The following is a 14,489-nucleotide window of genomic DNA, read 5'->3' as shown; positions in this document are numbered from 1 at the left end:
ATCTAGGGAATTTAAATTGACCTTGACCTCGGTCTTGACAACATAGCTTTTTGCGTTTGACCCATACAACAAAGATCGAGTGAAGATTGCTTGTTACCAAAAGTTGCTGAAATGACGTTGGAGTTGATTTATGACCTATCGGTGAACCATTGAAACAACGTCATGTAAGTCAGGATCAGCCGTAGTGGGGCGTTGTAACACTGTAATTACGGCGTTATAGCACAGTATGTGATCGCGGTGTTGTAACGCCGTTTTAACGCTATTCTGTAATTCCGTGAGGCAGAATTTTGCCATTTTATTTTCATCTACGCTAGGACGATCACGTGATCTCCGACTTTTAACGTCGTACTTGGCAATTTTTCAGTCATATGACGATGAAGGAGTTCTTAAAGTGCATGTAATGTGCCTCCTTGCTGCCGGACGGATTTCCACCGCTCTTTTGTCTAGTGCTGTTTTACTGACACGACTTACCGAAGGCAAGTAAGTCGCCCCACCCAAGCCATTATACCGATATGGGTCAACCAGTCGTTGTACTATCCCCTTAATGTTGAACGCCTAGCTAGGAAGCTACAACTTCCTCTTTTAAGGTCTTAGGTGTGACCCAACGGTAGCGGACGCTCTATCAACTGAGCCATCGGGTCCGGTCTGGTAGCGGAAGAGATAGATTGTTCCCAACACGCATGTACACATGACGTCAGTGAACTCTGAATGGCTGTCCGTGCGCAGAAAAAGTATTTTCTTCTGGCAAGCCAGTTTTCACCACGTTATGTTGTTTACGTATCACTTTTCTTGCCCTCAGGGAAGTGAATCACAAACTTAAGCATCCTCGTCGTACACCTTCATTGTTACTGTTTACCCAAAGGTGGCGGGGGCATTCAATCTGTCGTTTCTTTCATCCAAAACCTTAGCCACATTCGTGTATGCGAAGTATCTTTTCGAACTGTGTGAACACTAATTAAAAAAGACAAAGGAATATATCAAAGCAGTTATGTGTTTCTACGACACTAGCCCGAAGTTAGATTGAAGACGCTACATCGCTACAAAACATAATTCTAATTAATCTTACAGTAAAAAGTTGCAATAGATCTTATATTAGTAATGTGGACCTATAAAAACATGCAAGGCCAGTTTTAAAGAATGCTAGGAATCTTTTGCGTCGTATGCCTCCAGTCTGGCTGAAAAGGCAAACATGTTAGCCATTTGCTAAAGTGGCATACGTACATCATACGTACTATATGGTATCATGAAGTTGTAATACAGGCCTCCAGAACGCTAATCTATCTTCACCAATAGTTTTTTCCTGTCAGCTTCATCCTGGAAAAATTTCATTAAAATAGGAGGTGCAGCTTGAATGTACACATAGCCGACATATAAAGCCGAAGTCCATTATGTTTTTTTTTTTTTTTTTTTTTGGGGGGGGGGGGGATATGTGGGTTGTGAGACATCGGTATATGGCAGTTTTATAGACAGATGCATATCAAGTGCTAACCACCGCCTAAAACCTACACTTTCTCTGGGTAATGTTTTTTTAAAGAATTAGGGCGGTCTTTTCCAATATGTTAGCTGTCAGAAGAAGCACAGCGTACAATTCCTCGCCAGGAAGAGGAAAGAGAGCATTCCCGTGTAATGTGAGTCTGACCCCAGCCTGCTGCCTGTCCGGTGACAGCTCTAGCCAAGCCTGACAGATCACTTCACTCTGACGGTGGTGGCTTCCGATTTCACATATTTCTTTACTTGACTAAGTCTTCTCAGAAAAAGACTGTTACAAAGAACTATGGGTCTACATTTTTGCTATTTTTGAACGCTGATCCCCTTAAAAAAAAACATTGTATATGTACGATTTTTGTCAATTCTGTATTGTGGAAGCTGGTAATTTGAGGATAGCTTTTGTTGAGATATACAGTAGGAAACCCCGGATTAGCGTCAATGTGTAAATAAAGTGGTGTTTAATTTGGGTTTGTGTACAATAGTCACCGGTTGCTGTCAGCCGCCGGCCCCAAGATTCCTTCCCAGTTACTAGCCGACTTGGACAGACTGACAGACAGGCCTTGTGGTGCAGCTTTTACGGATGTCCCTGTCACTTTGCCGTGAGACTGGTATTTTTAATCTGTGATTTGGAATGCGGAGTATTTCCAACTAGAGAGGATAGTGGAGTTTTCCCAGCGATTCCTTCACGATTGTTAAGCAGTAACCAATTATTTGGTTTGTGTCGTGTTTGCTACTCCATGACAAGTCTGTTACTTTTAACTTATCGTTTACGATTCAGCTCTGTGTAAAATCGCTCATACACCATCACTCTTCTGTCACGATCCTATGGCACGAACATTACCATGGCACTTCTGTCACTATCACATCACAGGAACGGAATCATCACACTACTATCACGACCTCATCACAACAACGACAACACCACATTTTTTCCCACTGTCCCGTCACGTGAATGACACGATCACACAACTTGACAAGACTTTGAAATCAAATCACAGGAACGACAACAACACCTGTCACAATAACACCATCACACTTTTATCACAAACTTATCACAAAGGCGACACAATCACGCGTCTACAATGATCTCATATCAAGAAACACACCACCACAGTTCTATCACCATCCTATCATACGAACGAGAACATTACACTTCCATCACGGCGCCATCATACTCATATCACTACTCCCATCACATGAAACACAGCATAACACTATTGGTAATGACCCTGTCACATGAACGACACCATCACACTCCCCACACTATCTAATCGCAAGGGTGATAACGTCACACTTCTTTTACTACTCAATCACAAGAATTATTACATCATACATACATCACAGCAGCATCACAACTCAGTTACTTATATCACAACCATAATATCATCGTCACAACTCAAATACATACATCACAACCATCAGATCATGACACCATCACAACCCAGTTACGTATATGACAACCATCACACCTCCTCACAACCCAGTTACGTATATGACAACCATCACACCTCCTCGCAACCCAGTTACAAATATCACAACCATCACACCTCTTCACAACCCAGTTACAAATATCACAACCATCACACCTCCTCACAACACAGTTACAAATATCACAACCATCACACCTCCTCACAACCCAGTTACGTATATGACAACCATCACACCTCCTCACAACCCAGTTACGTATATGACAACCATCACACCTCCTCACAACACAGTTACGTATATGACAACCATCACACCTCCTCACAACCCAGTTACAAATATCACAACCATCACACCTCTTCACAGCCCAGTTGCGTATATGACAACCATCACACCTTCTTACAGCCCAGTTACGTATATGACAACCATAACTGCTCTTCACAACCCACCGGCCCGGATAGCACAGTTGGTAGAGCGTCCGCTTCGGGACCGGTAGATCCAGGATCAATCCTTGATCGAGTCACACCTAAGACTTTGACGTTCAGCATGAAGGGGATAGTGCAACGACTGGTTGACCCGTATCAGTATAATGGCTCGGGCGGGGCGGCTTACTTGCCTTCGGTAAGTCGTCTCAGTGAAGCAGCACTAAATAAAAGAGCGGTGGAAATCCGTCCTGCAACAAGGAGGCACATTACACGTACATGCACCCTAATGATTCCTTCGTCGTCATATGACTGAAAAATTGTTGAGTACGACGTTAAACCTCAAGCAATCAATCAATCAATCTTCACAACCCAGTTACAAATATCACAGCCATCACACCTCTTCACAACCCAGTTACAAATATCACAACCATTACACCTAATCTACGTATATGACAACCATCACACCTCCTCGCACCCAGTTACAAATATCACAACCATCACACCTCTTCACATCCCAGTTACAAATATCACAACCATCACACATCCTCACAACCCAGTTACAAATATCACAGCCATCACACCTCTTCACAACCCAGTTACAAATATCACAACCATCACACCTAATCACAACCCAGTTACAAATATGACAACCATCACACCTCTTCACAACCCAGTTAGAAATATGACAACCATCACACCTCTTCACAACCCAGTTACAAATATCACAACCATCACACCTCTTCACATCCAGTTACAAATATCACAACCATCACACCTCTTCACAACCCAGTTAGAAATATGACAACCATCACACCTCTTCACAACCCAGTTACAAATATCACAACCATCACACCTCTTCACATCCCAGTTACAAATATCACAACCATCACACATCCTCACAACCCAGTTACGTATATGACAACCATTACACCTCCTCGCAACCCAGTTACAAATATCACAACCATCACACCTCCTCACAACACAGTTACGTATAAAACAACCATCACACCTTCTCAACAACCCAGTTACAAATAACACAACCATCACACCTCTTCACAACCCAGTTACAAATATGACAACCATCACACCTCCTCACAACCCAGTTACGTATATGACAACCATCACACCTCCTCGCAACCCAGTTACAAATATCACAACCATCACACCTCCTCAAAACCCAGTTACGTATAATGACAACCATCACACCTCCTCACAACCCAGTTACAAATATCACAACCATCACACCTCTTCACAGCCCAGTTTCGTATATGACAACCATCACACCTTCTTACAGCCCAGTTACGTATGTGACAACCATCACACCTTCTCACAACCAGTTACGTATATGACGACCATCACACCTCTCCAGTTACGTATATGACAACAATCCACATCTCATCACAACCCAGTTACATATACCACAACCGCCACATTCCAGTTGTGGGGCGGGGCAGCGTCACAACTAATCAATAACTGAATAACGACACCATTGTCGATCCCGATGTCATCGATGTTGGATTGTGATGTGTTGTGATTGTCAATCACAACACATCACAATCCAACATCGATGACATCGGATCATCGATGACATCGGGATCCACTCATATCACCATCACGACCCATTTACCACCTTCGTTCTCACCAAGGGTTAAGACATCCCAGAACCTGAAAAGCGTCACATTCGTGAAATATTAGTAAGGCAAAAACACCAAACAGAGAGATAAATAAATCAAACAAACGTATTCCTAGTTAATCACGACGCTATATCAAAATCAAATGGCCACATTATCTGCTTTACGCTTACCCTTTTATGCAGAGCAGTAAGTTCATCCATTCACTTATTCTGGTCTAAGTCAGTCTTCAGACTTAAGTTCCTGAAAGCGTTGCTATTTGCTTACACGATAATTTAAGTACAACTTATCACGAATGACATCGCGCAGTACTGATGTAATCAAAACGTTGCGAAACTGAACTGTTGAAATATGACATTTTTTTCTTCATACACCACTATATAGACTACCAGTATTTGACATCTGGCTCCCATTTTCACTTTGGCTAGCTGAGATCTTTATGTGTTGGGTTTTAGTAATTCAGAGTAGGGTGCTGTGTTTGTTTACCCTGAAGAGTAGCCTCTGAAGATTAGGGATCTCGGGGCCTCGTGATCTGTAATAGCTGGCGTCAAAGCAAGCTATGCATTTCTGTTTATCTAATTAATTGGACGTGAGCGAAACAGTGAGAGATGAGTTTGTTTCTATAATGTTCAGTTTTGTTTAGCGTTTTGTCTTAGTTTATTATGTTTTATCCCATAGGATGTGGCGACAAAATATTCTCTGAGCGTACTGACGTCATTGTAAAAGTGGTTGTACGATTGAGGTACCATGACAGGCTTAACGCCATTCAGATAAATAAAATGAAATATTTCTTCCTCTTATCAGACAAAACTCCCAACCTTGCCATGATTCGCATAGGAAATAGATAAATGTGAATCACTTCCTTGAAGCGGATGAGAAATTAACTTGTCAAGACTCAAACATGTTAGATAAAAGCAAGGTTAGGTTGTGTATGTATTGCTATCTTGCAAACCAGCCACTACATAGTGATATCATACCAGCTCAGAGAACGAGATGTATAACTGTTAAGACGCCACATGAAAAGACATGTGCTAAGTAGATGGTACATGGACATAAACAATAGCTATGTGGGCGGAGACACGGATTGAAGGGTTACTAAGGGCCGTGTAAATTGTTAGTATTTATGCACTTACATGAACAGTTACAATAAAACCCTGCCTGAGGTAAGTTGGCAAGAGGCTGTATTTCAAGAGGCCACATGTTACCATTTGCCAGCTATCACTCTGTCTTCGCTGTACAGGGTTTGCTCTATATGATGTCAATAAACTCGATAGAGATCGTCTGCATGAAAATATCGCTGATATTATACAAAATAAAATATATACGGAAAGAAGAATTAGAGCAGCGACGACTGTAATAGTTGACACATGGTTAAATATAACAGGTGAAATCTTGCCTCTTGTCAAGTCACTTTACAGGGTTTTATTCTAACTGTTCATGTAAATGCTTACATAGTAGCGAATTAAACGCCCGTAGCACTGAAATTTAACAAGAATTAGGTAAATATAATATATTCAGTGATTTTAATAGCTCATAAATAATTTTGTTTACATCCTGGATAGCTGTCCAGGTATCTCAATAAACCAAAATGGGAGAAAGCCATTCGAAATTAAGCGCCTTGAAGCTCCCTTTCTTGCTGTTGTATTTTACAGAGCTCCTTCACTTTCAAAAAATTTATGTTCTAAGGGAAGGTTTAAATGAGAAAACTCATAAAATCTGGAATGAAAGGCTTTTCTATATTATAACCGATTTGCAGTTTAACACTGATTACTTTGCACGTTTTGGAGAATCGTGTGAAGCAGAAGACGTTTCTCAGTTTTGTCTGATGTTTCGTCATTCAGGACCACTTCACGTCAATCAAGACTGATTTACTTCAGAGTAATTCCAGCAATTTTTCTTTACTTAGCTGCTCGATTCAAGGCCACGCCATGAGCAGTAAGTTACACGGCATGCGTCGCTCTGTACGTTCGCTTTACATCACTGCCATCACTGGTAACAGAAATCTTGAACAACGTTGAGGTCACTGGGGTCACAGTGATGAGACAGGAAGTTATGTCAGAAATCACAACAATCCGTCTCAACCTTTGTTTCTAATAATACTTTATAGACATGCCTTCTCTTTATCTAAAGTATGTAAGCCTACAATATGATCCTAACCAAAATCTGAAACAATTTTATTGATGAATAATGATTAAATAGCTCCGCGCGAGTACACAAGTGGTGAGGGAAAGCCTATAGGCACACGTGCATCTCATGATCTCCAAAGTTTGTCTGGTGGTGGCAGTGATGTTAAGCGAGCGTAGTGAGCGGCACATACGCTGGTAAGGAATATAAGTAATTTCACGTCACGTAAGTAAAATTACCCGGTAACTGCCAAAGCCTTTTGTTTGCGAGGACTCCACGGTTATACTAATTAAATGTTGCTACAAATCGTGAATTTATACTGTAGTGTTGTCATGTTTGTTTTGGTCTCCGTTATATAATTTTAAGAATTTAACTCTTATGTCTCTCAGCAATCAGTATATTTCTCTATATCTATGAACAGGTCCCTACTACTAGAGTGCCTGTTAGACACCAGGCTTTGCGGGAGAACCATATATCTGCTGAAAGAAGTCAGGGATCCCCGCTGCCCTTAGCTAGAAGTAACGTTATCATATTATTATTACCATAGGGCTCAGGATGATTTTGTGGGTGTATTGCCCTATTCGGGCTATGGAAGTCTGGGTCGTGAGGAGAAATAGTGGAGCCTCATATCCCACAGACGCACACCCGACACGCCTGCCATTCAACGGAAACCCTCTCGTCAAAATAGTTCATATTTCAACTGGTATTTGCTTGTCGCTCACCTCTCGCTCCTGTCGAGCCTTGTGTCAACTCCTGTTGTATAGTACATGGCCGCAGACAAAACGACAATCTAGCAGACCGAGAAGCCTAATTTCTCCTCTTACTCCAAAGATATTCTGATGTGGGGCGTTTAATTACCGTTGTATAGAGTACGGCTCCTTTTACATAATGCTCTGGGTTTAAAGTGGCAGTTTCAGCTTTACCGTAGGACTTCAAATGGGGTTTTGTGGGATTAAGTAAGGAACCGTTGACTTTCTGATGCGGTGTATAGTAGCTGTGGTTCACCAACATGGCGAAACTGGCAACACATGCATGTATTATGAAAACTATCAGTAACCATTTAATTCAATTCCTGTATTGAGTATTTCGACAACTTTAACTCAAGGCGTTGGCGATTACTTATACTGTATCTCCTGTTTCCATATGGTTTTAATATCGACGTCCTTTGTGGGTGTGCAAAGCGTGCTTTCATTCTTACTTCAGAATCAGTCCTGTTTTATTCCTGTCAAGTTAAACATTTCTGTAATTAATTTATCTTGGTTTGTTTGCTTGGGAGGGTAGCTTAAGACATTAGTTTTCACTTAATACACTCGTGGCGGATCATTAAAAACGCATATGTAACGGGATAAAAAGACTGGTTTCTTGTTCGGACTGGATGACAGATTGCAACTATTTGACTGGTGCGAGCAAAGGCAGGCAAGAGATGACAATCGTTATAACATCAAAAGCCACAAGCCCTCTACGCCTTTGTGAAAAATTACAGAGCGATAAACTAGAGAAAATGTGGATAAGCTGCAGCTGACTAAGTAACCATATGTTACATAAGCTGTCTGCTTAAGGGGACTAACTCTCAGCACTGTGGAACGCGGCGTGTGTAGTCAGCGTGGATACATAGCCCAGCCACAGACCAATCGCGGCAGACGAGTGTTACGACGCTGGCGATACCGGGTAATTGGGTGCAGAGGAACCAACGGAAATGTCAAAACAGATCCTCCTTCGAAAATATCTTTGCTGCTTAAAACATTTCAAATAGAAAAGTAGCGAGGACTTTAAAATACTTGAAGCATCTGTTATTTAGATCGTTTTTCGCCGCTGGGCTAATGGCGAGTGAGAAAATTAGGTTGTCACTTCAAGTGAGATACACGTCAGGTTAGCCACTTACAACCACACCGAAACGACTGTTGTGCTAGATCTGCACATCTACACACTTCACATACCAGTTCCGTATAAATCTCGATTCAGACAGCTCATTTTTTTATTTTCCAGTGACCTTTCGTGTAAAATGTACATTTATACGAACCTGGCTTGATCCCTCAACCCCCAATAGCAGTGGTAGTGAAGTGCTCTCTGACGTGGGAAAGGTTGCACTTCAACAGTGGGGATTAAGCTTAATGATTCAAAAATTGACAGATTTGTGGTGTTGTGCAAGCTTCATTCTGTACATATGTGTTTTTGGATGTGGTATTATTTGTAAAAAATAATTTACCTGCGATGTGATGTCTGGGAAATCCTTTGCCCTCAGAAATTTTAAATAGCTGCTCATTATCTGCTGATGTTAATCATTGACAGATATCTATCAATAAAGAATTGGGACATACTTTTGAGTTCCAATCTAATATTTGAATATGTGAATTGGTCAGCTCTTAGGGCACAATTCTATATCACGTTACCTGTGGACAATCTGGTAGCGTAAGTGAATTCTGATTGTCTGATTTATTGGTTTCAACACTACCGTACTTTTAACAACAACAATCAACGTGGCTTTATCTGTGTCTGTAAACTGTATGGTTCTGGCAAGATGTCATCCATATGTATTGAAGGAAATGTTGCATATAAATAGCTTTATCGTAAGACTGCATCTGGTAATACAAGCCCACTAAAGAATCATCTTTTTTACTGATCAAAACATCTGGGAAATATGGTGAACATATCACGAAAATATTTCTTTCAGGTCAGATAATTGCCTTAGGATTGGAGCAACGTGCCTGTTTAATTGAACAACATACTAACTTAATATAATAATGCTGTTTTGCTTAAAGATAATGGGTTATGGTCGTCGATGTAAAATTTATTTCCGGTTAAAGTGGTGAATATCTGCAGTAAGCATTATGATCTGGAATTATTTTTAATCATTAATTGCCCTACTTATTTACATCTAAACCATATCAGTGAAATTTCCGTCATGAAATGTTACGGGATAACTATATTAGAGTCAACCAAAATTTAATACTGACCAAAATATTGTAAGCCCACTCGCATATTTCGTGACCGTCTGATACGTGCGCCATTGCAGACTGTGTCCAAAATACTTCATAACCGAATAGGTCTGACTGTAGCATATTGCCAAATTGTGATACGTCTAGTATCATAACTAATACAGCTTTCATCTGCACCATTTAGGCCTAGTGTATGGTTTTACCAGTGTATGCTTCTTTTGTGAGTATTCTTCCATTCAGTGTTTCAGCAAACATGCTAAACTGCCATACATTTTCCTTTTCTCTTGCAGGCGGTAATGAATGTGAAAAAGGAACGCACAACTGTCATAAAGATGCAATCTGCGTGAACACCCGCCGGTCGTATATCTGTCGCTGTAAGCCGGGGTTCGACGGATCGGGCAAAATCTGCGTGGGTAAGAATAAGGCACCTGTTTGTGCTGTACCGTGTATATAATCTATTATTACAAGACATAATATAAAACGAAATATAAGTCCAGGTGGTGTATCGTTTGTGAAAACAGCATTGCATAAATTCAGAGGTGTATATTATAGTATGTTTTTCCACACAAGCTGTTTAAATTAGTGTGAGATATGTTGATAGCTGTCATCAGTGTAGTACGTTGTTTTCATCTAACAGACACAAATGAGTGCGCCAGAAACAATGGAGGTTGTGTACATTCCTGTCACAACACACCTGGACGCTACAGCTGTAGCTGTTTGCCAGGATTCAAACTCACATCAGATGGGCACAACTGTCTAGGTAAGCAACAATATAGGTCTCACAAAGCCCTGGGGGAAAAATCCTCATTATTACCGTCCTCTAACACCAGTACAGGTCACCAAACTCAGCATGCATTATACATATCTTTTTTAGGAATTTGAAATATTATGTTTTGCTTAACAAGAAAATACACACTGCACATGCTGGGGAATAAACACAAGTGTAGTGTACCGGTAATTATTTTCTCTCAGTTTCAGTCAAAAAAGTCGTTCATGAATCATACTGAATAAGATAAATACTAGTCAATGGGATCATTTTGTTTTTAAACATTTCTTTTACACTTTAGAAACGTGTTCTAGTTTTAATTTATTAAAATCATGTTTAGTCACTCAAGAGATGTGTTTTTTATAGAATACATGTGAGATGTTTACATTGTAATGTGGTAGGCATATTCAATAAACATAAATAGCCCAACATGAGTTTGTGTTTATATTAAGTGTAAAAAGCGGATAAGCATATAGCTGTCACTTATTTACTGTTTTGTAATTCCTTGTGATAATTTCTTCTGGATACTTTCTCTCTTCTGGATACTTTCTTTTATCTACTATTGCGTTTAAAGTGGATAAAAAGACATCATAATAATTTACTGTTATTGTTTTTTGAGTACAGACATAGATGAGTGCAGGCTGAACAGAGGGGCGTGTAGGGGTGGCCAGTGTGTGAATACAGTAGGCAGTTATCAGTGTCATTGTCCAAACGGGCAGATATCAGACAACTGTCTGTGTAAGTACATGTCTACTTCACCATCACGATATCACTGGGAGAGATTTGGCACAACTGTCTGTGTTAGTACATGTCTACTTTATTATCACGGTATCACACGGACAGGTTTCAGACAGCTGCCTGTGTAGTACTTACATAGACATTATCACTGTAACACACATCATTATACCATTGTGACTGGTCACATTCTACCTCCGTTTGCCCATTGTTAACCACAACTGACGCATGGTTGTAAATGCCCGTCTTAAAATCACGTTGTCACATGGTATAAGATGGGTATCTTCTGTCACAATGTTTTAATACATTTGTGACTATATATGTTGACAAAAAAACAAATCAACGTCCAGGTGAATTTTCACACTACAGAAACAGAAACTTCCGCAATGTTTCTACGTCACAAATCGACGTTATCTCTCTGTACATGTCTGTATTTATATTCTAAATGGCTACCGTTCATCTTTTATCTGTATTCCCATTGCTGGAATTGTATGTAGATAAATTTAATGGCATCTAATGCCTTATTATGAAAAGGGGTGCAAACATTCCCACTTAGTAATGTGATACATTGCCAGTTGTAGCGATATTAAAGTCTTGCTGTCTGTGTTCAAGGAAATTATAACCCCCTTTTTCATTGTTGTAATGACAATGCATTCTTAACCCATAGTAGCAACTGATTGGTAAACATTACCCTCTTGGCATGAACACAGGTATGATGCTAAAGTGGGTGCCATTGCCATCAACAGTGGATTCATATCCTCGATGGAGGGTTCGCCCGTTCATCATGTAAAGGGCATGTGCTCTCACTCATTACCTGATGGCAGAAACCTGCGGATTGTCGTGGGTTTCTCCCACCATAATGCTGGCCGCCGTCGTATAAATGAAATATTCTTGCGTACGGCGTAAAACACCAATCAAATAAATATATAAATAAATCATTACCTGATGCCTTAGAAACATTGCAAATTCTACACACTTCACAACTTGTATGGACCTGCATTGCATCTACATTAATTTACCTTCAATAAAGTCAGACTTGAACTGTAATAACTCAAAGTTGTTTCCTTCAGCAGGATCTTGGTGCCAAAATCTTTTTGGTTGTGCCCATTATTGTAGTGGGGACGGCAGTTGTTCTTGTAGAACAGGATACAGATTACACGTGGACAAGCGAGACTGTATTCGTAAGTAGACAAACGTTATACTGTTACTTATTATTGTTATATAACGTCCGAATGGTGCAGGGAAATCGAATAGTTAGTGTACCAATGGTGAATTATTGTTCAGTACTCGATAGTAGGCTACATGTAGAAACAGATAATAATACTGTTGATTATATATATGAGTGAAACCAGCGAAATAACTAGACTGTGATAATGATCACTAGAGGAATCGATCATTGATAATTTTACAAATCGAAGAAGAATCGAAAAATGCGGCAAGGCATAATTATTAATCAGACTAGATACCGGCTCAACACTGACAGATTCAGTTTAGAATCTGTTTTGCAAATGGAATATTGTACTTTGTGTTTACTTTTATTTACCAGCCACGTGTAGTTTTGGGAACGGAGGTTGTCAGCATCACTGCACTGATTCAGTGAATGGTCCTGTCTGCAGCTGTGCGCCAGAATATATAGGGCTTAACGGCAACAAAACTTGTATAGGTAAGTTAGAGTTTGACCACCAGATGTTCAGGCATTGTACTGTGGGAAATAGTGCGCGGGTGATTACCGCATATTGCCTTTTCAGGGGCGTAGTGGATCTTCGGGGTGGGGGGGGGGTGAGGGCGGATTTGACAAGAATGAATGTTAAGAGGTAGGTAAGAAATATATGGCGAAAATATTTTTTTCGTCGACTTGAGCGGAACATTTTTGCCTCGCTGGGGGGCGCCCCCCCCCCCCTCCAGCCTACTTCCCCTGCATTTAGTCGTTTCAAGGGTAACTCATGGCCGTCAGTAGCACTGGGCGTTTGTTTTAATTTTGGCTGACATTTATGGTCCCATGTTAGTTCGACCCCCATGGGACCTGTTGATGAAGTTAGAAGCAGAGTATAGTTAAGATTGCGCAGCGGCTATTAATAGGATATTTAGGTATATTTATGTAAGTTTTTACACGCTGACTGATATAAGAAATGATGTTTACCGGTTTATTTATACAAAATATAAGCACATCCTCTACCAGTGTCAATCTTGGAGTTAGGCTGGTGATATTTCAATGAGTGCGAAGCCCTTTTCCAAACCGCATAAATGTGCATGTAATTTTATTTTTTCTGTTGTCAAACATTGTACTTTTCGACATAGTAAAAGTACTAATAAATAGTAAAAGTGTGAGTGGTGGAAATATGAAAACATCCGCCAAAATTATTTAACTTGCTGATACACAACGCTTGGAAGTTGCAAGCGAATTTCTGTTTCCAATCATTCAAGTCGTTGTCGGTGTTACTGAAACCTTCACTGTGGCCTTCCCTTTGAAGGTAGGAAATGATGGGCATGTTTACTGGTGGGTGTTGCCCAGGCGCACAGGGCTGTTTTTGTCTCTTGTGATGGACAGACAACAGTCTAACCTCACAACTTTGCAGTAAAGCTTTGTCATTCGTTTGAGAACCACGTGAAAAGAACCAGACACTGCATCCATTGCTACCCTTCTAGAATATGCCACAGTTCTTTACTTTGAAAGGGATGATGTTGTCAGATTTTATTCTGGAGCCTGCTAACAGAGAATAAGCAGATCTCTGATTCATAAGGACCGCGTCCCACGCACACAAGTGGGCGAAAGTGAAAGGGTTTCACAAAGGTTATCAGAGTTCAAGCCTGCATGATCTAAATAGATGAGTGGGACAGAAAACGCGGTTATACGCCTACACTGCAGTGAAATACATTATTTTGGATACTTTTGACACTTGAAAAATTAATAGTAAGCGAACAAAAACCACTGTTACACTGGTTGGCAAGCCTTTATTAA

The 14,489-nt window shown here is 40.4% G+C and overlaps 1 protein-coding gene across 2 annotated transcripts in view; it reads left to right on the top strand.

The window, feature by feature from the left end:
- The window catches only part of LOC135466148 (signal peptide, CUB and EGF-like domain-containing protein 1), a 53,243-nt gene that overhangs the window by 24,754 nt on the left and 14,000 nt on the right, over positions 1-14,489 (top strand). For both annotated transcript variants that reach the window (XM_064743518.1, XM_064743519.1), the window contains 5 exons: positions 10,320-10,442; positions 10,667-10,789; positions 11,420-11,533; positions 12,601-12,711; positions 13,077-13,193. In XM_064743518.1, coding sequence (XP_064599588.1) covers positions 10,320-10,442; positions 10,667-10,789; positions 11,420-11,533; positions 12,601-12,711; positions 13,077-13,193 — 588 coding nt within the window. The remainder of the gene's footprint in view (positions 1-10,319; positions 10,443-10,666; positions 10,790-11,419; positions 11,534-12,600; positions 12,712-13,076; positions 13,194-14,489) is intronic.

Source organism: Liolophura sinensis, chromosome 6 (assembly GCF_032854445.1).
Source record: "Liolophura sinensis isolate JHLJ2023 chromosome 6, CUHK_Ljap_v2, whole genome shotgun sequence".
Taxonomy (NCBI): domain Eukaryota; kingdom Metazoa; phylum Mollusca; class Polyplacophora; order Chitonida; family Chitonidae; genus Liolophura; species Liolophura sinensis.
Note: the sequence above shows the minus strand (reverse complement) of the source record. Positions and strands in the feature narration are given on the sequence as shown.